At 41.4% G+C, this 26,881-nt stretch overlaps 1 protein-coding gene across 4 annotated transcripts; it reads right to left on the minus strand.

The window, feature by feature from the left end:
- Nucleotides 1-794: 794 nt before the first annotated feature.
- On the minus strand, nt 795-26,881 carry CANX (calnexin). Of its 4 annotated transcripts, none has more exons than XM_083428542.1 (15): nt 26,859-26,881; nt 18,790-18,981; nt 17,074-17,147; nt 16,247-16,305; nt 15,067-15,208; nt 14,375-14,456; nt 13,194-13,386; nt 12,733-12,922; nt 10,706-10,819; nt 8,085-8,241; nt 7,004-7,219; nt 5,445-5,564; nt 5,210-5,336; nt 4,932-5,044; nt 795-3,734 (listed from the first exon to the last, which is right to left on the minus strand). In XM_083428542.1, exons 2-15 carry the CDS (start codon nt 18,976-18,978, stop codon nt 3,681-3,683), a joined length of 1,830 nt encoding a protein of 609 aa, XP_083284668.1. In that variant the 5' UTR covers nt 18,979-18,981; nt 26,859-26,881; the 3' UTR covers nt 795-3,680. The 4 variants fall into 4 exon arrangements, with proteins under 4 accessions (XP_083284668.1, XP_083284666.1, XP_083284665.1 ...); XM_083428540.1 differs by lacking the exon at nt 26,859-26,881 and adding an exon at nt 26,593-26,826; XM_083428539.1 differs by lacking the exon at nt 26,859-26,881 and adding an exon at nt 26,057-26,077.

Below are 26,881 nucleotides of genomic sequence, written 5' to 3' on the forward strand. Positions count from 1 at the left end.
AGAAAACTTTTTGGAGTGAAAATACATGAATGTTTTAAATATCTGGTCAGATTTTCAGTTAAGAATTGGAAGCCACCAATTCTGGAACACTACACAAAATAATGACCTAGAAGTGTTGAGCTTTAATTAAACCTGTAAGATAATAATTGAACAAAATAAGACAACTTACTCCCAGACTAGTCAGTTACCTTGGGGGGGGGGGGGAGACACGTCACATTTAACATCCCAAATGTATTTGAAGGTGTGGTGTGATTGCTTTGAAGTGACCAAGCAATGAAACCTTGCAAATAGGGATTAGAGTTTAGTTAGTTTTCAGGCAATTCTATCTGTAGCCAGTTCTACAAAGGTTATGGGAGATTAAAATCCTGCCATGTCCACAACTGCTAATGCTAAAACAAATCAATCTTTAAAAACCTATATGAACAAGCCAAGCCACTGCATTTTGATGACCAGTGTTAAAAGCAAGGTTAAACTTCCTTGAACTATTCCATTTTTGTAACTTAACAGTTCAGCTTTCTTAATCCAAACAAGAGGGTGTTATTCATGAAATCTTGCTCAGCGATTTTAAGACAGTTAAGCTTGGACTCAAGGTATTTCAGTAGCACATAAGAGAATGGAGAACATTTTACTGTTGTGCCTTTTGTATGACAGTAATGTATTCCAGTACTTATTTTGTCTCTGGAAATCTTTGCCCCAAGAAGCCTACATTTTTCTTTAGCATTTGCTGAATCCTCTGCCCTTAGATCAGCTGAACTTTAAAAGATTAAAATATACCAAACTAGACACTAGAAAAATGGTGATTTAAGTTTCTTTATTAATCAGAGCAAGCTTACATTTGTTTATAACTTAACCAATATATTTATATGCATACCGCATCTTTAGATTTTTTAATAACAGTCAGGACTTTTTAAAGAAAGTCACAGTCTTGTTTACCAACACTTAAGGGGTTTGCATCTGAAACTTGTATGGAGGCAATACTGGCATTTAGAAAACTATAGTGAAGAGAAGGCAGCAAGGTGCCAAGAAATTAGTCTAGCACCATATTTACTGCCACAGATTAAGTGGAACCAAGCACTGAAGATCCAAGATACCTTTCCCCATTCATGGCTAATTGCACAAGACTCCAGGCATCTGTAACATCCACATCTCAGTGGATTTTAACATCAGCATTTTAAAATTTAAGCAAGTTTGCAGTGTAAATATCCTATGAAAAACCACTTTTTCATTCTATAGCATTACCTTGCTTAAAATCATCTTTTACTCAACACACTAATACAGATAGATCTGAAATTGCTTGAATGCAGTTTTATCTTTTACATAAAATAAAAGCAAAATAGGTAGTCTAACATCCCATTAACCTTGAAGTCATCCTCTTTGAAAGGGAACCTTTTCCTTTAAAAGTCTTATCAAGGTACCAATGCAGTTTTAGGACTCAGCTTCTTCCCCACTATAAATTCATCTGTGTTGGCAATAAAAGATTTCCTACAGCTGAATGTTGTCTTCAAACAAACAAAAATAATCATCTTCAAGTCAGATAGAGTAAGAACCTCAAATTATTTGGAAACTTCAACTTACTCCATAATATGCAAATTCATGCTTTAATCTGAAATTGTTGATGGGGCAACCCTCTCGTGTGGAATATTTCTTAATATGGGTTCACAATTACACACCAGGCTCAAAGTCTTTAAGTAGTACATTTAAAACAATTGATAAAAATGATGTAGCGCTTTGCAAATTTCACTGATATAAAAAAAGCCAAAAGATGCATACAGGCATATTCTGAAGAGGTCCTACAAATGCCAAAAATATATTACTTTTAGCTTCAAATTAAGGATTGCCTTATGACTTTCATCAGAAAACTTCCCTCACAGTCTGGAGAAAGAGGAACACACCAGAAATAAAGAATAACTTAGGATTGTTCACATGATACACAGCATTAAATAAAGTATGTTACAATTAGCACAAACTGAGGTGTTGAATGGGGCACTGCAAGTCTACCATGTGAGGGGGGAAAGACAGAAGAGGCAGCTACGGAAGCAATTTCTTTTTATCAGCTGCCTAAACAACTAGAAGGAGTTAATTACGCCTGTGAACTTTGTAGCCTCCAATGAGAACAGCAACACTATTGTGGAAAAACAAACCAACCAGGTGCCAGGAATCATACCTGAAAAGCATATATGGAAATTTGAATGTGAAAAATCATACCTTAAAGAAGCAAAACCTCTGTGACTTTGAGAACCTCTTATCCACACATAAAAATCTGGAGTGTTTCTGTTCAGTGCACATACAGTAGTTTTGCCCACAAGCTTATTTACTTTCTTCCCAACCCCCTAGTCTTCCAATACAACAGCACAGAATTACATTTTATCTTTAGAGGCAGAGTGTGTATTCCACAAAAAAGGGATTACAATTGCTAGATACAAAATGCAACACATTTTTAAAAAATTTATTCAGCTGGAATTGGAACCCCCTACATTAACAATATAGTTTGATACATGAAGAGCAGATTGAGTCTCAAAATGGTACATATACCCAGGAAGCTTTCACATGCTCCTTCCTTAGCCGCAAAATACTGACATCTGCTTTTGGTGCAAATCTTTAGATTGGCTTGCCTTTGCTTCATCTCTGCGCATGAATGTACATACAATGGCAATAATGAGAATGTTAGCAACACTGTACTATCCACAGTGTTTGGACCCCAGAAAGTAGTTCTACCTTTGAGATTAAAAACACACATCACAAACAGATTTAATGAACTGAGCATATGCATTCTATAGCAGCTAAGCTGCATTCTGAACAAACTGCATAGCAGCAGCAGAAGCTAGAACAGGAGGAATTAGTTTTAAAACCATCGGAGGGGGGGGGAATTGTTTAAAAAAGAACAAAAAACAAAATAAAAATACCAAACACCATGAAAATAAATTCTATACTGAAAAGAATTCCAAGGGCTAAATCCAGTCTCAGTCTTAGTAACCTAAACCAGAACTTACTCTCAAATTCAAGTTGATTATGAATACTGTTTTCACTGGGCAGTACCCATGACCAATATATGTATTTCATGGCCTCATTATGCCCTTCCTCCAATAAGAAGGAAAGTTATTTAAGCACTTGATAATAGTTTCTTGAAATGGATTTGAGCTCTCTCCTATCTGACTGAAGTACAAGTTTTAACATAACTGACCAGCATACTCTGACATGATCAAACTAAGGGAACTGTGATGTATAAGTATGTTCATTTTGGTAAAAGAAAAAAGAAAAATATGAAAAATAAACATATAAAAATTGTATACCAAGCAATTTTCTAAGGTTTGCTGTTCATTTCCATTGATAGATTAATACATTAAGTTGAGCCAAGGTTTTGAGACTGGCAATTCTATCATTCTATTCAAAAACAAAATTTTTCAAAACAAAAAAATGTTAGTTATTGTAACATTCCAGAAATTCTTAGCTGGGTTGTGTTAAATGCATTCTTTTTCTACAGGAATACTCTATTTAAAAACACAATTGCGAATATTTTACTGCTAACACTCATTTACACTGGAGAGCATTTGACAGGAACCTGTGGATGGTGAAGTCTGAGGTTGGTTTTTTTTATTATTTGAGTTTCAGCAAAAGGTATCCAAGGTCCTCTCCCAAAACCATGTTGGGGAAAATTAATCAGATCAAGTTTTTAGGATATTTCAATCTCTTCTTGGTTTTCTGTTTCTGGGGGATCTATTCACAGTTTCTTCCTCCTGTAAAGGTAAAAGAACACAACTCTTACATAAATATGAAGTCACTTCCTGTGTTCAATTTCCTCTTAGCTTTAGAAAGCAACGAGAAAGTATCTTTGAAGTTATTCACTGGGATTTGAACAAAACATTAGGAAGAACTTCCGGAAGATATGAACTGTTCAACAGTGGAAAAGCCCATCTCAAAAGGTACTAGATTCTTGGTTTGAGGTTTTTTAAAACAGGTTAGATGGTCATCTATTATTATTTATTGAATTTGTCAGTTCCTTTTATCTTGCCCAGGACATTCCAACAGACATACAGACAACACTTTCACATAAATACATTAGAACCAAGAAGAAAAAGAAAAACATTTAAAGCTTATGTTCTTCAATTGAACTGCAATGCCTTCCCCCGAAAAAAAATAGTGAGCAGCTGTGATTGGTTGGCATAATGTCTATGATAGTGGATTATCCAACAGAAAGCAGCCATAGAAGAAAGTTGTCTGATCACCTTAAATTAGTGGTTCTCCATCTTTCTTTCTTTTTGATGCTGTAGTGCTGGATTTCCTGTACTAGTGAGAAAGTTGCACTAGATAAAGGATGCAGAATCTGTGGCCCTCTAGATATTGATGGACTACAGCTCCTATGACCATTGGGGCTGATGGCAGTGGCGGAGCTTCATGCTCCAGCACCAGGGGGCAGAGAGCAAGTGGGGGCGGGGCTGGCGCACGCAAGGGGTATGATGCGCATCCTGGGGGCGGGTCACGCTGCCTGCAGGGGCGTGGCACCCAGCGCAGGCGGGAGGGCAGCCGCAATGGCACCCCAATGGTATCGCGCTGCCAGGGGCAGTGCGCTCCCCCCCCCCACTCCTCTTCCTCCGCCAGCGGCTGATGGGTGTTGAGTCCAACAACATCTAGAGGGCCATGAATTCTTCAACCCTGGACTAGGATCCACTTATTTAAACTACAATACTCATATCAACAGAACTGTGTTTATCCCGTTCGCACAAGTTTTTCAAAATTTATTTGAAGGTTACACTGGCTTTTCAGAATTCACAAAACTGATTCCACAGGTTATGAAGTGAAATGATCCCATCAACTGATGGCACTGAGGTTGCAATTCATATTTAGGAAGCACTGCATTGCTGGCTGCTCTTATAAACAGGTTACCACTTCCAGGCTTGCTCTAGTGCAACTTTGCAATTAAAAAAACCCCTTACCTCTGTAATACGTTTGCTATCTTCTTCATCTTCGTCTTCCTCCTCCTCCTCCTCTTCTTCCTCCTCCTCTTGACTAGCACTTCCTGCATCACCATCACCTCTCTGCTTTTCTTCTGAAGTGTGTAAAAAGGTTTTATTACTATTATTTACAGGATAGTTGTGTTTTTTGCTGCCTACTCTCCAATTCAACATTAAGCTTCAAATTTTAAAATCTGTAACTTTATAAGGATAAAGCTTTAGTGATTTTGGGACTAGTGAATATCATCAACTTTGCTTACCTGGCTTTTCTTCATGTATTTCTTCTGCTTCTGCTTCTCCCTTGTTTTTTTCCTCCACTTTCTCTTCCTCATTTACATCTGGCTGAGGAGCATCAGTTTTTTTGTACTCTGCAGCACTTGGCTGTTTCTGAAACAGTTGTAGGAATTCCAAAAGTAAGTTTCTCAGAGACTATTCACTTCCAATTCCAATCCTACTCAACATACTTTTGAAACCAGTTGTTTCCAAAGCACACACCTTTCCAGAGCAGCAGAAGAGGACAACAAGAAACACAGGCAAAGCCACAGTAAGGATGTAGACTACCCAAAGCCAGGGACGCTCTTCAGCAGCTGCCATCATCTGACCCACAACACCGGGCTGGAAGACAAATCAAAATCTATGAAGTTCTCTGTACTTAGCAGTGATTATGAGGCAATATAGCTGCCCAAGAGATCTAACAATCACCCAACCATGGAATTTTGTCTCCCCTCCAAGCCAAAAAGCCCAGGAAAACCCATAAAAGAAGCTATGTGATCTGTCCAATCACACCTCCCCATTCTTCAGCCACAGGTAAACAAATAGGTAAAAAATGCTCTCCATTCAAATGTCTGAATCTGCAGTGTGCATAGCAAGGTTTGGGTACTAATTCCTCATGTTTCGATATGAATTTTTGCATAGGGAACATTTGTAAAGTGGGATCTGTGTGTTTATTAACTCAAAAAAGACATACAAATCTGTTAATGACCAAAGAACAGAAAGAGGTTCGGAGTACATTGTCAGCAGTATGTTGATGACACTCAGCTCTATTTCTCCTTTATATCTACAGGTGAGGCAGTGGAAGTACTGGACCGGTGTCTTGCCTTGATAATGGCCCAGATGAGAGCCAACAAACTGAAACTCAATCTAGGTAATACTGAGGCAGTGTTAGTAGGTTGTTCCCTAGACCGGATGGGTGGGAGATAACCTGTTCTTGATGGGGTTACACTTCCTCTGAAGGAGCAGGTTTATAGTTTGGAGGTACTCCTGGGTCCTTTGATGTAACTTGAGGCTCAAGTGGCCTCAGTGGTTAGGGTTAGGGCAGACTGCCTTCCATCAGCTTTGGCTTTGGGGGTCCAGCTAAACTGGACAGGGATAGCCCAACTACTGTTGTCTATGCTCTGGTAATCTCAGTGTTAGATAACTGCAATGCATTATACGTAGGGCTGCCTCTGAAAACAGTTTGGAAACTTCTACTAGTGCAGAATTCAGCAGCCAGGTTGCTCACCGAAGTAAGACGGTGTGAGCATATTACACCGATCCTGGTCCAACTGCACTGGCTACCCATTAGCTTCTGGGCCCAATTCAACGTGCTTGTTTTGACCTATAAAGCCTTAAAGCGGCTCACGACCACAATACATCAATGACCACCTCTTTCCATACTCAGACCCTGAGATCATATTCTGAGGCCCTTCTTCATGTGCCTTCTCCACAAGAGGTCTGGAGGGTGGCAACACGAGAACGGGCTCCGCGTCTCTGGAATGCTCTCCCTAGGGAGGTTCACCTGGCACCTTCATTATACACCTTTAGAAGCCAGGCAAAAACGTTCCTCTTTAACCAAGCCTTTGGTTGGTTGACATCCTATGCCCTTTTAAAATGTGTTGGAGGGGTTATTGGGTTGTCCTTGTTTTTATTTTGATTATGTATTTTGTGGTTTTATATTCCAATTTTATCCTGAAACCTGTGGGTATAGAGCAGTATACCAATTTAATTAAATAATAACATTTGGATTCTAGTCTGTTATCCTGGCTGTTGTCAGAAACAAAGCTTTTATTTCTCACCTCAGCAGCGCCATCAGCTGCCTTCTTCAGACCCCATCCATCATTACCCCAGTCATCTGCCACTGCCCGATCTGTACAGATGATGAAATTATCAAATAATATGTCAGAGGTCATAGACCATAACTCAAGCCCAAGAGCAGCAAAGGGGGTCATCTTGAAAGGTTCCAAGTCTTCAAAGAAATCTGGGTTTGGAATCTTTCTTGGCTTCCAGATGCCCTGATGAAGAAACAGAACAATTATAACACAAGAATTCATTTTAATGACCCTTCAGAGATTCCTGAACAGATTAGAATACTTCATTTTATTCTTGGCTTATATTCACAATCTTGTTGAACATCTATATATACAATGTACTGTTATTTCCCTTTGTTTCTTGTTTTGCTATTTTCCCCACTTCTGTCTGTCCACAGAGCAATGGCAGAGCGCATGCTGTGTCTGGAGAAAATCCCAGGTTCAGCTTTTCACATCTCCAGGGAGCAGAGTTGTGAAAGACCACTGCCTAGATCCTGTAGATAGAAACTCTCTTATATGGAGATAGATACAGGTCTAAATTCAAATGAGGACTCTGTGTATGTATGTGTGTTTTGTTGTTTTTTAACCACTTAGCTTCCTTTCCTGGAAAATTCAGGCACACACCAGTAAAACATTGTTGGATGTATTTTAATTCTATCCTGCTCTTAAGACTACGACATGTAACGGCTGTATTTGCACATAATGATACCCCAAGCTTGTTTAGCCAAAATGATTTTCAATTGCTCTTTGCCCTATGCCCCTGTATCTTGGCAAATTTTTTGTGTGGCATAGCCAACAATCCATGGGTAAGTGAGGCTCTTTGGTTTGGACAAAACACCAAACCATAGTTTTAAAATGCTATATTTTATTAGCCGATAAACCACTGCACACTGTGGTTTGTTGATGTGCTAGATTCAGAAATTAACTCTGGCTAAACAAACCATGACTCTGTGTTATGTGTTAACCAGATCATAGTTTAGTCTTAAATAGCTGAAAAAGGTAGCAGAATACAAAGAATGTACCCTGAAATATGAGTATGATATGTAATTTGTAATACTAGATAATTTACCTGGTAGTTAGGGTTATCGATCATGGGTGCTTTCCATTTGCCTTTATAGTTGGGATTGTCAATTGTGGGACGTTGCCAAGCACCACAACCAGGGGCAGATTCACATTTGGGATTTGCAATCTGAGGTGCCTCCCACTCTCCATCCATATCTTCATCCCTGAAAAAGGTAACACTGTTTTAGGACTCCATTTACTTTTAAACAAGAAATTTAAAAGGTCTCTGACCTATGGTAGAAATTTTGATCTAGAAATAATTATCAGTGTTGAAAATCAAAATGATTACACCAATTATGCTAGAATTCCTTACCTTAGCATAATCAAATAAATTCAAAATGTAAGCAAATTCATTTTACAATCAACTTGTGTCAACAATTCAGAAAATGCGTAATTTAGCTTATTTCCACTATTTAAAGACCACCTTTTGCCAATCTACACTGTTTAATAAAATGAAAACACAGAAGTGAAAACCTATCTTCATTAAAAAGCACAACATAAGCACATTAAACTGGAACAGCAACAGACACCTCTGATCCAGAGCAAGCTAATCAAATCCACTGTAAAGCTTGGGTGAACAGAAATATTTTCCCATGACAATGGGAACACGTCAACTAGACAGCCAACTGTGCCTCCAGGGAATGAGTCCTAAAGGCAGGGAACAACCCTCAAGAAGGCTCAACCATTGAGGGAATGGAAAGTAAAGCCTCCTACGCTGAACTCAATGCCCAGGCAGGCTGGTATGCAAAGAGGTGCTCCATCAGATTTCACCAATGCATTCTGCACTAGCTGCAATTTCCAGAAAGCGTTCATCAAGGATAGCCCTAGAAACAGCACATTAGAGTAGTTGAGATAGGTGGCTGCCAGAGCATGCAAGACTGTGGCGAGGCTATCCCAAACCACGAATGACTGTAGCCAACAATCTACTCCTTGCCACTAAAGCTACTTGGGCCTCCAATTAGAGAGACGACTCAAGTAGCATTCCCAGGCTATGAACCTACTCTTTCAAGAAGGAGTCAGACTCAATCCAGAACAGGCCATTAATTTCCCAGATCTGGGAGCTACTGCAGAAATAAGTTACAGCAAGAGCTTGACTGGGACTACAACACTTTCAGAGTTACTCTGACTAGATCTACCTGCAGGTTAGCATCTCCCACCACCAATGTATCAAATGAGCAACCTAGAGTAATTTTTGCCTTTACATGCAGCCAGTAAATTCAGGCAGAAGGCTGTATTCAGCCAACACTCACTACCTCTCGTATAACATCCACCAGTAAGGACATGTAAACTCCTACCCCCAAGTTACCGCTCAAAAACAGGCAAGTCATGTGTCTCACTCTGCCTCACTGGCTGCATCAGGTAACCAATTGCCCAATTCCAACACCACTGCCACCTCTAAACATATATATATTCCACCCATCCGGTCTAGCAAAACATCCACTAACAATGCCTCTAAACTGGTGAGATACAAGTAATGTTACAAAGCTTATAGGTTTTCCTCAACTACTAAATTCCTCTTATATCTGAGTTTTCTCTCACCCTAGCTAATATAAAATTTGGGAATACATGAAATTTCACAACTTGCTTGCACCTTTCTTTGTGTGAGGAACACAATGCTGATCACACTATCTGTAAATCCATTCACAGTTATCTTTCTTTCTTGATTAATCTTATCAACAGCTGCTTAGAGCAATCTCTTCATCAGGCAAAGTCTTAAAGCTGTTATGCAACCTCCAGCTTTGATTGAACAATAGACCTTGATTGCATCAACTTGTGCATTTGAAAGAAAGTCTTTTAAGAAACAAATCCAAGAACTTCTGGCTTCGGCCAGTCAGGGCAAGAAGTCACAAGTCAACTATAATCAAATATTAATTCAGATCCATACTCCTGAACTCCTCATTCTGTTTTCTTTGTGCTGCTCATCTAAAAGAGTTCCAACTGTAACCATGACTAGATGGGCTTCAACTAACTACACATCATGTCCTCCAGGAGTGATCATATATAATATGAGCGTGCCACAGCAACTCCCATGTATGTCATTCATACAAAATGACAAACATCAACCTGCTCGTTTGCTGACTATCTGGGCCAGTAGGTATGGTCTTTCAAGTGCCATATTTCAATGATCAAGTTCACTATGACCATTACCCCATTTCATTTCAGTCAAAGAATGGGTACAGACCAAGGGTTCATGCAATCCAGCCTTCCCCTGTAGTTCAGAAGAGCTGCTGGGCAGCAGTTTGGGGAACGCTGGACTAAGCAGCAGCTTTCCAGAAAGCCCATAGCAGCACATTAAGGCAATAGCTCTCACCTGCTTTTGAAAGTGGCAAACAAGCCAAGTGTCTGTCTTAGACCAGTAACAGAATTGTGTTTTTCAATCAGTGAAAAAAATGAGCCTGAACACACAGAATACATTGAAGTATATCAGGCTATGTTCCACACATACAACTAGATGCCAAGTAGACATATTAAACACAAAACAGAACAGAAGTTTAAGTACCACACATCTGGAAATATTAGTTGTGGTTACTGAAATGCTCACAACCCCCCCCCCCTATTTTAAGGATCACCAGCAGAGTTACTATTTTAGTTTGAAGACATTGCAAAGTGGAATCAGTGTTAACTTACCAATCTTCTGGTTTCTCTGCATCAGGATCAGCAACATATTCTGGTTCATCATCTAGCCAACCTTCTGGCTTCACAGCATCCTCATCTGGAATCTTAGCAGGAGCATCCTCATCCCTAAAAGATGGAAGAAACCATTAACACTTTCAGGGAGCATGTTGCTCCAGGCCTGTAGATGTTGGGACCCTCTAGGTCATTTCTGGGTGCAACTCAATGAGTGAATCACCTTACTGTCCCCAACAATTTAAAAGAAGGGTAACTTTGATCCTGCCCATCTCGTGGTCAGCTGGAGAGACAGCTGGTAACAATATAAGGGGCATAAAGACTTATTTAGGCAAGCTTTGGTTTGCCTTCTGTTTAGTCTTTCATTTCCAAGTTATATCTTTTACAATTGTAAGAATTGTGATGTTACTTTATCATTATTTTGGGGGGGGGGTATCATAAGCTATTTGGAGCACTCTGACAGAGCATGAGAAGTATGGTTAACAAAATAAGGCCTTGCTACTAGAGAACACCAGTTGTCCTCCATTTTGTCCCCACTCTCAACTTGTTCCTCAGGTCTCCAGTTGTCTGTAGCTAGCAAGCCAGGAGAGGGTGTGCCTGAAGAACCAGCCACCGCCATCTACTGACAGGGAAAAGAGATCATACTGGCTCTCCTGGCCTGAGGCTAAGGAGCTCTTTAAAAAGGTAAAGGACCCCTGACCGTTAAGTCCAATCACAAACGACTCTGGGGTTGCGGTGCTCATCTCGCTTTACTGGCCGACGGAGCCGGCGTTTGTCCGCAGACTCCCCCCCCCCCCCCCGATCATGTGGCCAGCATGACTAAGCCGCTTCTGGCGAAACCAAAGCAGTGCACAGAAATGCCATTTACCTGCCTGCCAGAGCGGTACCTATTTATCTACTTGCAGTTTGACATGCTTTCAAACTGCTAGGTTGGCAGGAGCAGGGACTGAACAATGGGAGCTCACCCTGTCGCAGGGATTCAAACCGCCGACCTTCTGATCGGCAAGCCCTAGGCTCAGTGGTTTAGACAACAGCGCCTCTAGCGTCCCAAGAAACTTAGATAACATAAAATGCAAAGCAAAATGCAACCAGGACATGTTTTAATTAATTAATTGACTGTTCAGAGCCATGAGTTTTGGTGTGTCTTTCCAACTTGCATCCAACACCCACATTCAGGATCAAGTACAATTCACAGTCACCCTCCTTCCTCTTTTGTTCATCAGGAGAAAGAAAAACCTATTAGCTGCCACCTGCCACCTTTCCCTCCTCAGAAAAGTATGCAAAAATCAAGGAGGTTCCAAAAAACCTGTGACTAAAGTTTTCACCTCTTCAAAAAAAAAAAAAAAAGGTGACTGATCCACTGGGACCAAGCCAGGCCAAACAAGCTCATGAACAAGTTAACAGGCTGACAGCTGGACTTACTGCTATGTTTTTGTTACTATCACTCTCACTTTGCTAAGGATTGGGAAGCAACACAGAAGAATTGGCCTTGCAAAAGTGCTGAAAACTCCCTTCCAAGTTATGTCATCAGCAAGTGAAAGCATAGCAGTGTTACAGATGGTGACATGAGAGGTAAAATGTGGTGCCATAAACCTGGTTCTTCCAGTCTCTAGCAACTGCTTCCAATCATCCCCCTCTCAGGTGCTAAGCTGGACTACATGCTGGCATCCCCTGAGCCAGAAAAGCAGGAGGATCAGCAGCAGCTAGCTCAAGGCCTTTCAAACAGCACAGACTGCAGAAAAGACACAGACTTCAGCTGATTTGTGACTGACTCTGCAGAACAATAGTCAGACCAACTCCCCTCAGCCCATTTCTAACCTTCCTGAGGTTCAACTACAATCAAGTCTCTGCCCAGTGCTCACGCAGATATATGGGAATGTAATTAAGGATTACCTAGAAAACCAGAGAATACGCTAGAAAAACTACACTCCAGTTACTTCCCTTTATGCTTCTTTTCACGCCACTCTCAGAAAAAGCTGTCATAGCCAGCCTCTCCCAAGGTTCCTTATATTTCAACAGCTACTCACCAATCATCTGGTTTAACAGCATCAGGGTCTGGAATCTTAGCTCTCTCATCCCAATCCTCTGGCTTCTGGTCATTTGGGTCCTCTATCTCTCGTGGCGGATTCACGGCAGGGGTCATATCAGAAAGAAGATTCCCACTGTTTACAACGGTTTGATCAACCAGGATTTCAAAGCTGTTGTCTGGGTTCAGAACTAGGATGACCAAGGAAAATAAAGTTAACTTGAATACTTTTGAAAAGAACCTATAAAAATATAGGTTCAAGAAGGTCCATTTCCCTGCTTTATAGTCTACTCTTCTCCTGCAGGAAGTTGTTCTATCATTAAAGGTTTCTTACACAGGAAATAAAACTCTTCACTTCCTGCTTTACAATACATTCCATTGTTGCAAACAGCCTCTCCCACATTCCATAAAAGCCGTCTGCACTAGACTTTCACATAGAAATCCATTATGTGGTTACTTTACCCAGTGTATAAAGATGAGTCTTCTTATCAGTAAAGTAATTCTTCAAATCAGCATCAGGACGCTTTGCATGCTTCTCCTCATACATGCCCGTTTTGGGGCTCTTGTGCCGGAAGATGAAGTGCAATTTATAGTCTTCTCCACATTTGTCGGGGCCAAACATAATGGTATAGGGAGTCTTGTCATGGAATTGATCCTTAAAAATATAAATATGGCCCAAGCTTCAAACACACAGCATAAGTTAACTTTCAGGACAAGCTCCTAAGCTACATCTTATGAACACTTTGATTCTACAAATCTAGAAATCAATAACCTCTGTATAAGCAGACTTACATCAACCAAAATTGTAAAAGTCAAAAAATAAGGCCTTCCTTGTTAGGAGTATTAATAATGCAATTCAGGAACCTGAAGTTTCAAAAACTGCTGTTAACACTGCACCGACCAACTTATAAGTCATGGATGCTTAGTCAAAAAGCGAAATTCATGCTACCGATTCTAGGGCATTTATCATGGTATTAGCATATGAGATGTATGAAATGTGCCATCTAGAGTAATCCAAAAGGCAAGGAATTAATAATTTTTCAGCAAACACATACTTGGTAGACCACAGAAATCATGAGAATAATGACAGACCCACAAACTGCTCTAACTGTAGATATGTAGGCCAGCAGACTACTCTTACAGCCACAACTAGTCCTTGAACATACTCAGTTTGGAAGTGAAGTCCAAAGATGTGCTCACATTACTGCCTTAGAGTGCAGTGACATTCTCCCTCCCCTGCCCATGCACTTCTTAGCTCCCCCCAGATGTTCACATCAGCGTGGCTTCATTACTGTCAGGTTCTCTGTTTGTGTACACACCAGGAGACACTGAGGGTGGGAAGGTGGAGATGCACTTACTCTATGCAAAGAAAGGTGTGCACACCTTAACTACAGACAAATTAGGAGTGACTTAAGGATTCCAAACAGTCTGAAGCTGGTTGGAGAGACAATGCATCAAATAGTAGTATTTTATAACAAAGTACAGGATATGTATTTTGGATAAAAATCATAACCCAGCACTGGAAATGCAGTAAGTGCACAGTAAACATAATTGTGGATACAGCCCAACACACATTAGGAGCTAAAACTCAGAATGCAACAGCTGTATGAATGAAACTGGAAAACAGTCCGCACATCACTTACCAGGTTCAGCTCACGGGTTTTCGAAAGCAGCTTTACATAAGCACCACCACACTCAATTCCATTCTGGAAGTTGACTTCATACCTAAGTTTGGAATATAAAATAATACTCTCATTTTCAAAAGAAAACCCACCTCATTTTTTCCTGAAGACAATGACTCATTTCAAACAACAACCACATCCTCCTTTCACAACTGAGACGGCATTTTCCTCGTCTCACCTCATATGCTTCAATTCTTTCTTTGGTGCGACTCAATTCAGAAATGGAACCCCACTTTTAAGCCGTGTTTTTCAATTCTGGCTTGCAACAAATCACAATTTTACCAATTCATGTATCACAGCACATACTGGTTTGCCCAAAGCACCAAATGAAAGACAGATCTAGAGTGGAAATCCGAAGCAAGTCCCTAACTGCCAAACCATGGTTTGAACATTACAAGTGAAGCAAGCTTATAGTCCAGATTGTGAGGAAAGCAAGACATTTTGACTTTGGTTGTGAAAAAAAGCCCATGGCAGTTTCTATCCATTGTACAGAATCATCGGATTTTGCTGTGAACTGGCAGAACCTGCTTCCACAGAGCTCAGTCCTTATAGGCCTATATACAATACAGTGAGTGCGTGCATTTCCACTGAACTTAACTGCTCAGTGTACACACCCATTCACTGCTAGATAGAAAATAAAAAGGATCACTTACTGTACAATGAGGGGTTTGGTGTCGAAGACAAAGGGTTTGGTGAGTTTGGCAGAGATTGCATGATGCTTAGCTCGAGAAACCAGCACAAGTCCTTTATCCCCTGGTAGTTTAGTATCCTTCATTTCCTGCACTTCCCATTTGCCTATTAAGAAACAGGACAACACATCAGGAAGCCCATTGCTGTTTTAATACTCCATTCATAAGAAACCACACACACACACCCCATGTCATTTCTACTCACCATATTTACATAAGGAGCCAAAATTTCATTGCACAAAATATCTACTATTTTTAGAACCCATGCGCACAATTCAGCTACCACTGACTGCAATAAACTACAGCTCTAGTTTATGAGAAAATACAACCTTCCACAACACACAAGGAACTTTGCTCAGGAGAGCCACTCATCCACAACACTGCCTAACTGCAACCTAACAATAAACAAGATTCTATACACATGAAAATGAAATTGTTAGAATCAGGTATGTGCCAAGTGTTATAAATGCCAGCTTTATGCCGTGTGTTTTTCACATGAGTGCTGCTGAATAGTTCACAGAAATGTTTAAATGCTCTCCCAGGACTCTGGCCCAGATCTCACTGATGCAGTCAATCTGTTTCAGATCTGTACAGTTTTGCAAGTGGGGGCTCATTTGACTGAGTGTTCTTCCATACAAAAAACCTATTTCTTCCACAGAAAATTTTTTTTAGGAATAAGGCTAGATGGTTTCTATGTGGAAAATATTTTTATTATATTTTTTTATCGGGATGCATGCAATCACATTCCAGATGTAGGTTTATCATCTCTGTGAGAACTAGGCCACTAGTGCCACAGCAAGACAAAGGTTTAATTGAGACCTAGTTACATTTGAATCTTAGAATTGTAGAGATGGAAGGGACCACAATGATCATCTAGTCGAACCCCCTGCACTGCAGGAATTTTTCTCCCAACGTGGGACTCGAACCCACAACCCTGAGATTAAGATCTATTACCCACCTTTCACCATAAGGTCCCATGGCATATGATAACAATATAAACAATTGTTATAAAAACAAATAAAACAGTTCTAAACAAAAATACCATCCAGTACTGGGAGGAGGCTGGGCCAGTTAAAGTAGTTGTGCTTCACTACTAACCCCAGTCATTGCATACAGTGAATACCAAGCAAAGCATTATACTCACCATCATATTTGGCTATTTCATCATCTATATCATCCTTCTTAGCTTTAGATAGAACCCACCTAAAATTTAAAAACAGTTGTTGTTTTTTTGTTTTTTATTTAAAGCATTCCCCCCCCCCTCTTCAGCCAAAAAAGTTCCCAGAGTGGCTGGCAATCATTAACAAGCAAGCCAGTCCCTGCCCTCAGGTTTATAATCTAAAAAACATAGCAAAAAAGGAGAAGGGGGGAAAGAAGGGTAAAGGAAGACAAGCAAACTGAGGCACCAGATATGAGAGCGTTGCATAGCTTAAATGTGTTTAAACACCTTTTTATCTTCTGTAATTGCATAATTTAGTGAATTAGTATGTCTTGCAACAAATTCAATAAATATGCATATTACCACATGTCCATCATTTGAAATATTTAAGTCTAAGAACTTGCAACTGAATGGCTCACTGCTAACAAACTGCTGGCTCTGTGACTGGTGCACTATAACTAAGATATACTTCGGCAGAGATGTAAGGCAGGGCCTTCCGTTTCAACACCTAGGCTTTGAAATGCCAGGCCCTAAGACACACATCTTCAACCTTTTCAGACCCAGGACCTGCTTTTAATCCCCACATGCATCTGAAGACCCGCTTCTTAATCTTTTACCATGTATTTGCATGGTAGTGCACTGTGAGTATTGGTTGCTGCCAAGTACGTGTGTCCATTTTGCTTTGACTTTGTTTAGAATTGCTTTTTTGTTATGTGAGCCCCACTGAGGCAAAAGGGATATAAATGCTTTTAATGCACACAACAGAAAGATCTCTCTGTAAATCTACTAACACCTCTTGGGCTTAAACTTACCCTTCTAAAGTTCCTTTATCGAAGTTCTCGGCAAAATAAACGTCTCCTGTTGGGACTGGGGCCTTATAGGTAACCTGATTGAGAAAGATGTCCGATATACCTTGATAAGTGATATCTTGAACAATATTATAAACCAATTCATATCATTTGTGATCAAGTAGAATTGACAAATATGCTTTTGGGTACACAATGCACTTGTTTTGACAGCACAAGTATTTCCGTTAGTGCAATAAAACTTCCCCTCCCTCTCCAAATTGGCTCTGAAGAGCTGGGGTAACCTCCTGAACAGATTTGGGGTTGGGGAAAAGGAGAGGCAGGAGAAGTTCTGTGGCATGGGCAAAAGTCCTTGTGCTAATGGAACATATTGGATACTGCCCATAGTTTGTATGTTAATATCCCAAACTATTCCACTTCGTATTGAACAGCTCTTCACTGGAAAAAACACTACAAATAATGGTTTAGAAATTTGAACTACACTAGCAATTCATAGGCTAGTAGTGAATGAAATATTAGAACTACCACAAGGGGATGTCCCTCTCCCCTTGCACCATCCCCAAATCTGCTCTGGAGCCGCTCTAGTTACGGACTATTCGGGGTGCGAATGGCACCCCAGAACGGATCATGTCCGCAACTGGAGGTACCACTGTACAGCACAAAGCTATGTTGCATTGCTATAATGTTTTGGTATAGTTCTATGATGGCAACATAAACTGTTAATATAGTTGTATTACTGTTTCCAAGCATAGCTAATTCCAATGTACATGATGCTACTTTCCCACTGATATCATCTGTATCACATTCACATGTCGACAAAGCCTGCTCTGTCCAATTTCCACATTAATCTGCACAGAACCAGATTTAAACAGATGTTTTTGAATGTGTTCTCACTAAATAAGCATTTCTAAGCATATATGCATTTTTCCATGCAGTCTGGTTTGTTTCTAGGCCCAACAACTACATCACACAAGTAAAACTATCTTCTGATCCACACAGTCATCCAGAAGACATTGAATGGATCAGTTCAAACTAGAACTCAGAAGAATAAGTTCCCCAAGCATCCCGCCAGATAATAGCAGACTACAACTCCCATCATTCCTTACCTTTTTTAAAAATAATATTTATTACTTTTTGAACAATTTAAACACTACAAAACAAAACAAAAAGAACAAAAAAATAACAATACAATACAAAGACACTACATAACACTAACACATTAAACTAACAAAGCCAAACAAAAACAGTTTAAAACGCTCAAACAGTTTCAATATCTTGTCTTTCATTCACTTATTTCACCGACCTCCTCTCACCTCCCTTTTTGTATTCCACTTCTATCAACCATCATTCCTTACCTTTGGCTATTTTGGCTGGGGCTGTTGGGAGATGCAGTCCAAAACATATGGATAGCACCACATGGGCTTTCCTTACACTACACCCCTGCAAACAGCACAAAGCTTTAAACAACAGGAGAAGCCTCTCTGGACAGTGAAGCAACTTAAGTTGGGATGCAGGAATTTTCCACATCTTTTCAAGAAGCAAGTTCTAGCAGCCAAAGGAAAGCAACAACTTGGAAGAGAGTGCACCATACTCAGATAATGGGCCGGTTAAAATTAGAATTATAGCTAGAAAGCTGCAGACCTGGTCCAATCATCAGAATGAAGGAACTTGCTAATAATTTCCATCTGGAGATCTACACTTGAATTAAGTATTCAAACAAACCTTAGGGAGTGGGGGTGGAGTGCTCGCTTCATGCTTCAACTCTTCTACCTCTTCAACGCCATCATCAAGGTCATCTTCAATATCTATTACGTCGTCGTCGTCATGATCGTGATCGTGAGTTTCATGTGCCAGGATAGCAGATGCTCCAGCTAACAGCAATGCTGCACACAGCAACCACTTCTGCTTCATGGTCTATGCATAAAGGTAAAAAATGAGCATGAAATATCACTACGCCTACCAGCAAAGGAAAGGGCTAATCAACATAAATCAACATATATGCACACTATTAGGCATATGCTACCAAAATGGTTCTCTGTTCATCACTAGGTCCCAGCCAATACATGCACAAAAATGCTATTTAATGGTGTAGACCTGTGGTTTTCAACCTTTATGAGTCCCCAGTTCTCTTAAGCGATTACTCCCCTGTGGGATACCTGGTGAAATCCTGTGTTGTTTTGTAATTTAGCCGTTCTGCCTATCATTTTTTTAAGGCTTAAAAATTGAACAGTAGAGCTTTGAAAAGACTTTTTTAAAAAATTAGTCATTCATTGCCCTGCTAAATGTTTTTTGTAAGGTGGTACCCAGTAAAATAAAACTAAAACAGGATTATTAAACAGCCCCAACTGGCAGCAATTTAGGGCATGAAAATGAAAAGGCACTCTGCACATACTCTGAGACATCAGGTGTCCCAAGGGTGGACCACAAATATCAGGAAGGAGAGGCTACCGTATCTAAACAACACACACACACCCCGCCCAAGTAAGGGGCTGTTGCCATGGGACAGCACACAGAACCCCCACCCAAGAGGAAACAGGAAGCAGTCCCCATAGCAACCAACCCCTTCCTTATTTGGCTTTGAAGATTACTCAGGAACTCCGCCTTGCCATGTTCTAACTCCTGACTGGCTTCTTCACTAGCTCAAGCTTCTCACCACGGCTCCCATGCTGAAAACACACGCTTCCAGTATGAAATGGTTACTTCTGGTGTGTAATATTGACATAGACAACCACAGGAGGAGGAAAAAGGTAAAGTATCAGTGCTGGTTCCATGGAGAGGCAACTTCCTGGTTCCTTTTAATACTACTACAGGAGCTCCTCCCCATCCCCTCACTTCAAATAATGAAGAGATTTATCACAATCAAACAAGTAAAACTTGTAGAGAGGCTTGCAAAAGCTAATGCAGTATGAATGAGTCAGAACTAGCAGCAGGAACGCCATACTAGAAACAAGCATATCAATTTCTCTAAGTTTCATAACTGAAAGACTTAAAAAAAAAAAAAAAGCTTTTGGTGGCTGTTCCAGTCTTATGAGCAAACCTGCATTTTATACAAAGTTCCGTCTTGTCTCCTTTTCATGTTTTGTTTTCATGCTATTATTGTCATATTGTCATTGATATTCTGGGAGCAGAGACAGAGGGAGACACTGGTCAGATGGTCTTACCTCTGGGCCAATGAAAATCTCTGCCTACTGCTACATAAACATTTCTTTCCAACCTTCAGGGGTGACTAGTTTCTTTTTTTGTCCAAAGGCACTATTCAATGATGGCCAACCTCAGTGGACCACCGCAAGCCAGGTACACAGGGCCACACTGTAAGCAGACACCCACCTACACACTCCCATATATACAATACACATTGCCGCACTAGCAACATCAATAGCTGAAAGGAATTGCCCCAGCACTTGTTTCCATCATGCTCCCTTGCTCTACTGAGAGTACCAACAGCAGTTACGGTGAAAAGCACAGATAGCAGAGCAGTGGTGAGTCTTTCTTCCTCCAGCTTCCCTGTGGTGGCGCAGAACAGCCTGCTACCATTGAGAGCAGTTTGGAGTGCTCAGAAAAAAGGAAGGAGTATACCAGAGTACTAGTGAAACACTGGAATAGATCAGAGTGCCTCTTACTGTTCCCAGAGGGTTCCCGATTGTTCATCATAGTGGCAGATTGTTCTACACCACCATAGCTGAAGCTACCACTGAACATACCACCACCAGTCTATTTCGGCATAGGCTGATGTCTTTTGAAAATGGCTTGGTGAGCCAAATCAGGCCAACTAATTCACTACCTCTGCATTACAAGAACTATGAAAAGTAGCCTTTTACTAAATAAAACCACTAAGCAAGACAAATGTTTACAGCATACATCTGCATGCATCACCTAGAAGGGCTTTTTGGAATATAAAAAGGATTGCACATTGCCAGTGTGGTGCAAAGAGCGCTGGATTCATTCTGGGAGATGAGTATTGAAATCCCCCCTCAGCCATGAAATTCAGTGGGTGACCTCGAACAGGCACAGCCTTTCAGTCCAACTTCTACCTCATGGGGTTGTGTGAGCATAAAATAAGTTGGGGGAAGAACCATGAGCACTACTTTGAGCTCCTTGGAGGAAAGATGGGATATAAACTAATTCTTCAGTCATATCTCTAGGATTCCAGAAAAGAGGGCCATTTAAAAGCATGACAAATATCATACATAGGAGAGAATGGGACATTAGTACACCTCTCCCCCCCCAAAACCAGAGCTTTGAAGTTCACCCCTACATGGTTATTTCTGAAAAAACAAGGAAGCTAATACAGTGGACGCTCGGGTTGCGAACGTGATCCGTGTGGGATGCACGTTCGCAATCCACGTCTGCGCAGGTTGCAATTCAGCACTTCTGCACAAAGCGCAATTTAGCGCTTCTGTGCATGCGTGACCGCTGAAACCCGGAAGTAACCTGTTCCGGTACTTCCAGGTTTTGGCGGTCCGCAACCTGAAAAGACACAACCTGAAGTGGCTGTAACCCGAGGTATGACTGTATTTGGTGCACATTTATTAGACCACCATATATTAGAAGATTTTAAAATGAAACATTTTTGCACTCAGCCCCAATTTGGAAGTGATGGGTAAGACACGGGGGTTGGAATCTTTCCCATTAGCCAGTCCATGTCCAGCAACAAACAGCTCTTTCCAACTCCACATTCTGGAGGGAACAGCCTGGATGTTGATCAATCACCAAGTGCCAGGGAACAGAAGAGACTGCCATGCACTCTCATGTATCTTATATCATACATTTGTTAAGATTTCTAGTGTTCTAAACTGTTTCCAGAGCCTATTATTAAATTAAATTTGTATACCACCCTAGACCCACAGGTCTCAGCTGAAAAGGGGGGTGGGATTCCAGTACTTCCTAAGGGGTCCAAAATCAAGCGCAAAGGAAGCTTGCAGACCGGTTCACTGGAATGACAACATTTTTGTTTCTATAATAAATACAAAGATGCTTGGGACACAGTCTTATCCCAAAATGTTTAGCCTACTCCCACATTAGTGAGAATTCTGTTACAGAGAAAGCTGTAATACACAAAATCCAAGACCTTAGTACATGGAAGTCTGAGTCTTTCTTAGGTCTTGCAGTCAAAACCTGGACGTGACCCCAACATTCTAGCACAGAGCAAGCCAAATTGTAGAGGTGATATAACTTTTGTTGCCTCTTCATTCAGACTATGTCTTATATGGGGGGGGGGGGGGACATCCAAAAATGGATAGCTGAGATGCACTTTTGCTTCCAGAATGCAAGTACTTAGCTCAAGTACATCTACAGGGCAGTGATGCTTAGCTAGAGTCAACACCTCAGCTGAAACTGAATACAGGAAAACCTGGATATTTCCGTCTTTTAAATGTATTCTGCTACACTCCCTTCATATTCTGATTTGTGGATATTACTACCAAGTGTTTGTTTTCCTATCTACGACAGTCCAGCTGATTAATTTGGCTTTCCAGCAAATTCTGCTTTGTAAACAGATTGTTTCTACTGTGATGAGCATTTGTCGCCTGCAGAAGAAAAGCAAATTAGTCTGCTCAAGTGGTAACCAACACTTCTGTCCTTCTGCCATTAGAAAAATAGCCTTATAAGCAAAAAGAACCAAGGCCTACACAGCAAGCAGGTTAATTTGCTTTTAGCATTTAATTTAGGGTACTAACTACAAAGTGGATCGGGGTATGTGTAGCTCCTACAGAACTAGAGGTAACTGACAGTTTTAATTTGAGTGATAGAACCTTTCTCTTCAGAATCAATATGCCTCTGAATATCCAACGCTGAGGATAAATAGGAAAGGGGTAGTCTTCATGTTCTGATTCTAAGTATGCCATAGGCACATGGCTGGCTGTTGCGAGGGGGGGGGGGAATAAACCAATTCTTATGAGACCTTTTAGAGGATCGAGTTTCCAAGAAGAATTCTTGACTTTTTTTAATCTCTTTATAACTTGGCAAACACTGGAAGTTTTTAAAATACACACATGAATATTTAACATCCAAGTTGCCCCTTTTCTATATATCTTCTGTAACTTGTCTTGAAGTAATTAAAGCAAATACTATTATGTTGTGCACACCAAGCACTAATTGTTAAAGGTTATCAACAGTACATGGGAATGTGTTTGCAGATTGTTTTATCTGTTCTTTTGAGAAAAGCTGCATGTTTGCAAATACATTACAAATGAGATTTGTAACAAGTTATGAGCTACCATGTAGTGCCTTTACAGGTTTAGCTAAAACAGTTCACAGCTACTGAAGAGTTGTTGGTATCTGAATGTGTGTATTACCGCTCACAGAAATAGAATGTGAAGTTAGTAACACACTGGGAGGTTCTGTGCTGAGAACAGTGTGATAAAATAGAGCAGCATAAAGTACTTTGGCATAATATGAAACCAGGAGGTAGAAGAAAACAGCTGGACAAATTTATCTTCTTCGAATCTAAATTTTTCTATTCTAAATGCAAGCCAACATACAAAATCACATTCTCCCCCCCCCCCCAATATACAGTTTAATACAGTATTTCATGGGGGGGGGGGTGGAGTTTTTTAGTCTTTATTTCTGAACCAGGTTTTCCAACATACAATGGTCAAAATGCATGGTTGCTACTCAACTATTTTATGCTGTGAACCTCCCCGAGATCTATGGATGGAGAGTGGTATACAAATTTAATAAATAAAATATCAAGGGGCTATTGCCTCGTCTGCCCTAGTCCTAGTGAAAAAAATGAGAACACTTCTGACATCATTATTATTAAACCCATATAAATTCTCTCATGTAACTCTCACCTTTATTTAAATTTGGTGCAGCAGTAGTCAGTCGTAAAATTGTTTTACAGGCCAGATTTTACCCAGTACAGTGGTACCTCGGGTTACATACGCTTCAGGTTACATACTCCGCTAACCCAGAAATAGTACCTCAGGTTAAGAACTTTGCTTCAGAATGAGAACAGAAATAGTGCTCTGGCGGTGCAGGGGCAGCAGGAGGCCCCATTAGCTAAAGTGGTGCTTCAGGTCAAGAATGGACCTCCGGAATGAATTAAGTACTTAGGTACCACTGTACTAATAATCCCTAACCCCTTACCCAGGGTTACAGAGGATATTAGGTTCCACATTAAGTGTATTTCTTAGATCAAACTAGGCTGACTAGCAGGGAGAGATTTCATTCAAGTTTGCACTCCACTGAACTAGCAAGTCATCAATATTTTAAATCCATGGTTCACTAACTGTGACCCGAGCCTCCATAAATAACAATAAACAGTTGTTAAGGGAGGTACAGTTCAGCTGTATTTGTGGCCAGCATTTGAAATTCACCATTCGCCAGGTACATTTTGCACCTGACTATTGGCCACTTGTGACTAAGTTGCCTCAGGTTCTCCACGATCTGGAGGTGCATACCTGGGGATCGTTGGATCAGGACTCTTTTTACACACTAGCAATGCATCTTGTACAATTCTATCCATTGTATTTTATCTTCACATTCAGAATGAATTTCAGGAACCAAAAAGTCATATTGAAAAATGATTTCTGTCTGGCACAAAAATGGCAACTACACATTGCATTTTGGCGACCGTAAACCTGGTTTAGGAAGCCATTTGGCACCGAGCTTATATATCTGAGTTTCTTTTTAAAAAGGGGGGAGAGATACAGGTAATCTATTTTAAGATGGGGCTTCATGCTTGAGGTGCCACAGAGGGCCTCCAAAATGCAAATTCCAAGCTACTGTTCTTCCTTCCAGCTTTGGAGCCTGCAGCACCAGTCTTGAAGGAGAGCAGCAGCCCTTAGAACTACATCACAGGAGATTAGAAGAGTGCCAATAGCAGCTGCCCCTTGATGTCTCCTAAGAGGGAGGGCAAGAAGGGAAAATTAGTTTGAGTGTGAACAGTGGGGCAGCAATGTAGGAAGGCAATGGAGTCAGACTCACGCACTGTATGTCCCTTTACATACAAATCAGCTTTTAGTTATTTTAGGACACCACACCCACCAGTTAACTTAACTCCATACCAAATAAAGGCAGTGAATCGTGTTTAAGGCAACACCTAAAACTCTCTTAACATATATAGGAAATTTCTGTCATTTTCAGTTCAACATAACTGCAACATAAGTAATTGTTGCTACTTCTGCCAATATAATACCCCAATACTTCCCCCCTTAGTATTGTATGAACTGCAATAAGTTACTACACTAAAGCAACCTGATAACTTTCATGTGCATGTTATCCATTTGAAGTTCAAGGCCTCTATAGTTTAGAGCATTCCTTACCCTCCCTTTGCAGTTCACCTTTGTCCTCTTTCTGCTTTCACATGGCACATTGCAAAATTATCACTTCCTTCTTCACACCAGACAGGACTTTTGCCCTTATCTTCTTTGACTACCCAATTCCAGTAAAAAAAACAACAACCCCACATTCACGCAACTGTTGCCAGTAATCTATATTAAGTACAAGCCGGTCTTAAGACTTAATTTTAACTTCAATTATTTTATGTTGCACATTTCCCTGCCCACACAATTATTTCCAGAATATGTGTCCTGGGAGCCCTGGTACTCTGCATAAGTAGTTCAGCACTAAAATAGCTTAAATTCTAGTTTTGAGAATGCCCACTAGAAAATATGCAGCAACAAAATGTGCAAAACCGTCCCCAAGTCATCAATCCATTCAAACGTCACCATACATGACTTATACTCCATTTTATTACACTGGCCTGTGCCAAATCCACTCCTATGCCCCATGTTCTTTCCTCATGTGAAAAAGCGCCACAAAATAAGTCACAAAGTCACGCATACTCTTTAAACCCAACAGGGGGCAGGGAGGGTTCCTGCGGTGAGGCCTCTCCCACAACCGCCACATTTCTCCCTTCTTCCTTTTCTGAAATTCAAGAATACGCGACGTGAGAAACTGTGGGCTCCTTCGACGCCCCGTGTCCCCAGCCCAGTCGGAGGAGGCGCCCCCCCCAAAAAAACTCCAAAGCATGACCGCGCAGACCTACCAAGTGATTAGTCATACCGCGCATGTGCTACTCGCGAGCAGGTCTCACGGCGCTGCCACAGCATGACCTAACGGGGAAGGCCCGACTTCCCCACTCGCGGTGCGTCTGCGACAACTCTCCTTCCTCTGCACCCCCCCCCCAAAAAAAAGATAGAAAATCCCAGCAAGCCAGGCCTGGCTGCTCCTGGCAGGACCTTGCCCCCCCCAAAAAGACTCAACAGCCCAGAACTTGCGGACCCCCCGCACCAATACCCACCCCACAACCTGGCCAGACACTTTAGGCCTTACTGGCCCCCTCCCCCGTCACTCTCATCTCCCCTCTTGTAAGCCCCACGGCCTACTCCCCCCCCTACATGTAATGGTACAACCCACCCCTCACCGCCCGCCCTGGGGTCAACGTGCCCCCCGCCATAGTCCCGGCATTCTCTCCGCGGGCGAGTGAGGGGCTGCCCACCAAAAGGCTTTTTCTATTCCACCCTGTCGGATTCGAGGGATGGTTTCATTTTTTGAGGGGGGGGGACAGACTGGAACGCTCACCTCTCGGCGCACCCCACCCGCCGAAGCACTCGGTTGTAGTAGCCCCAGCGGCTCCTGTCACGTGCCCCTCAGGAGAGTGAGTGAGAGAGAGAAAGAGAGAGAGTCGGCGCCGCCAGCCGCCCACCCACTCCGCCGCCTCTCTTCCCAGCCCGAGCTCCGCCTCCGACGCTCGGGTGCTTCCCTACCCCATTGATTCCGGCGGGTACTAACTTCCCGCCCTTGGATTCACGCCTGGATCCGATTGGCCGGGAAGGCATGTCACTTACCGAGGCTCTCGCCTTCAGCCACG

Source organism: Podarcis tiliguerta (assembly GCF_965153285.1).
Source record: "Podarcis tiliguerta genome assembly, chromosome: 2".
Classification (NCBI taxonomy): domain Eukaryota; kingdom Metazoa; phylum Chordata; class Lepidosauria; order Squamata; family Lacertidae; genus Podarcis; species Podarcis tiliguerta.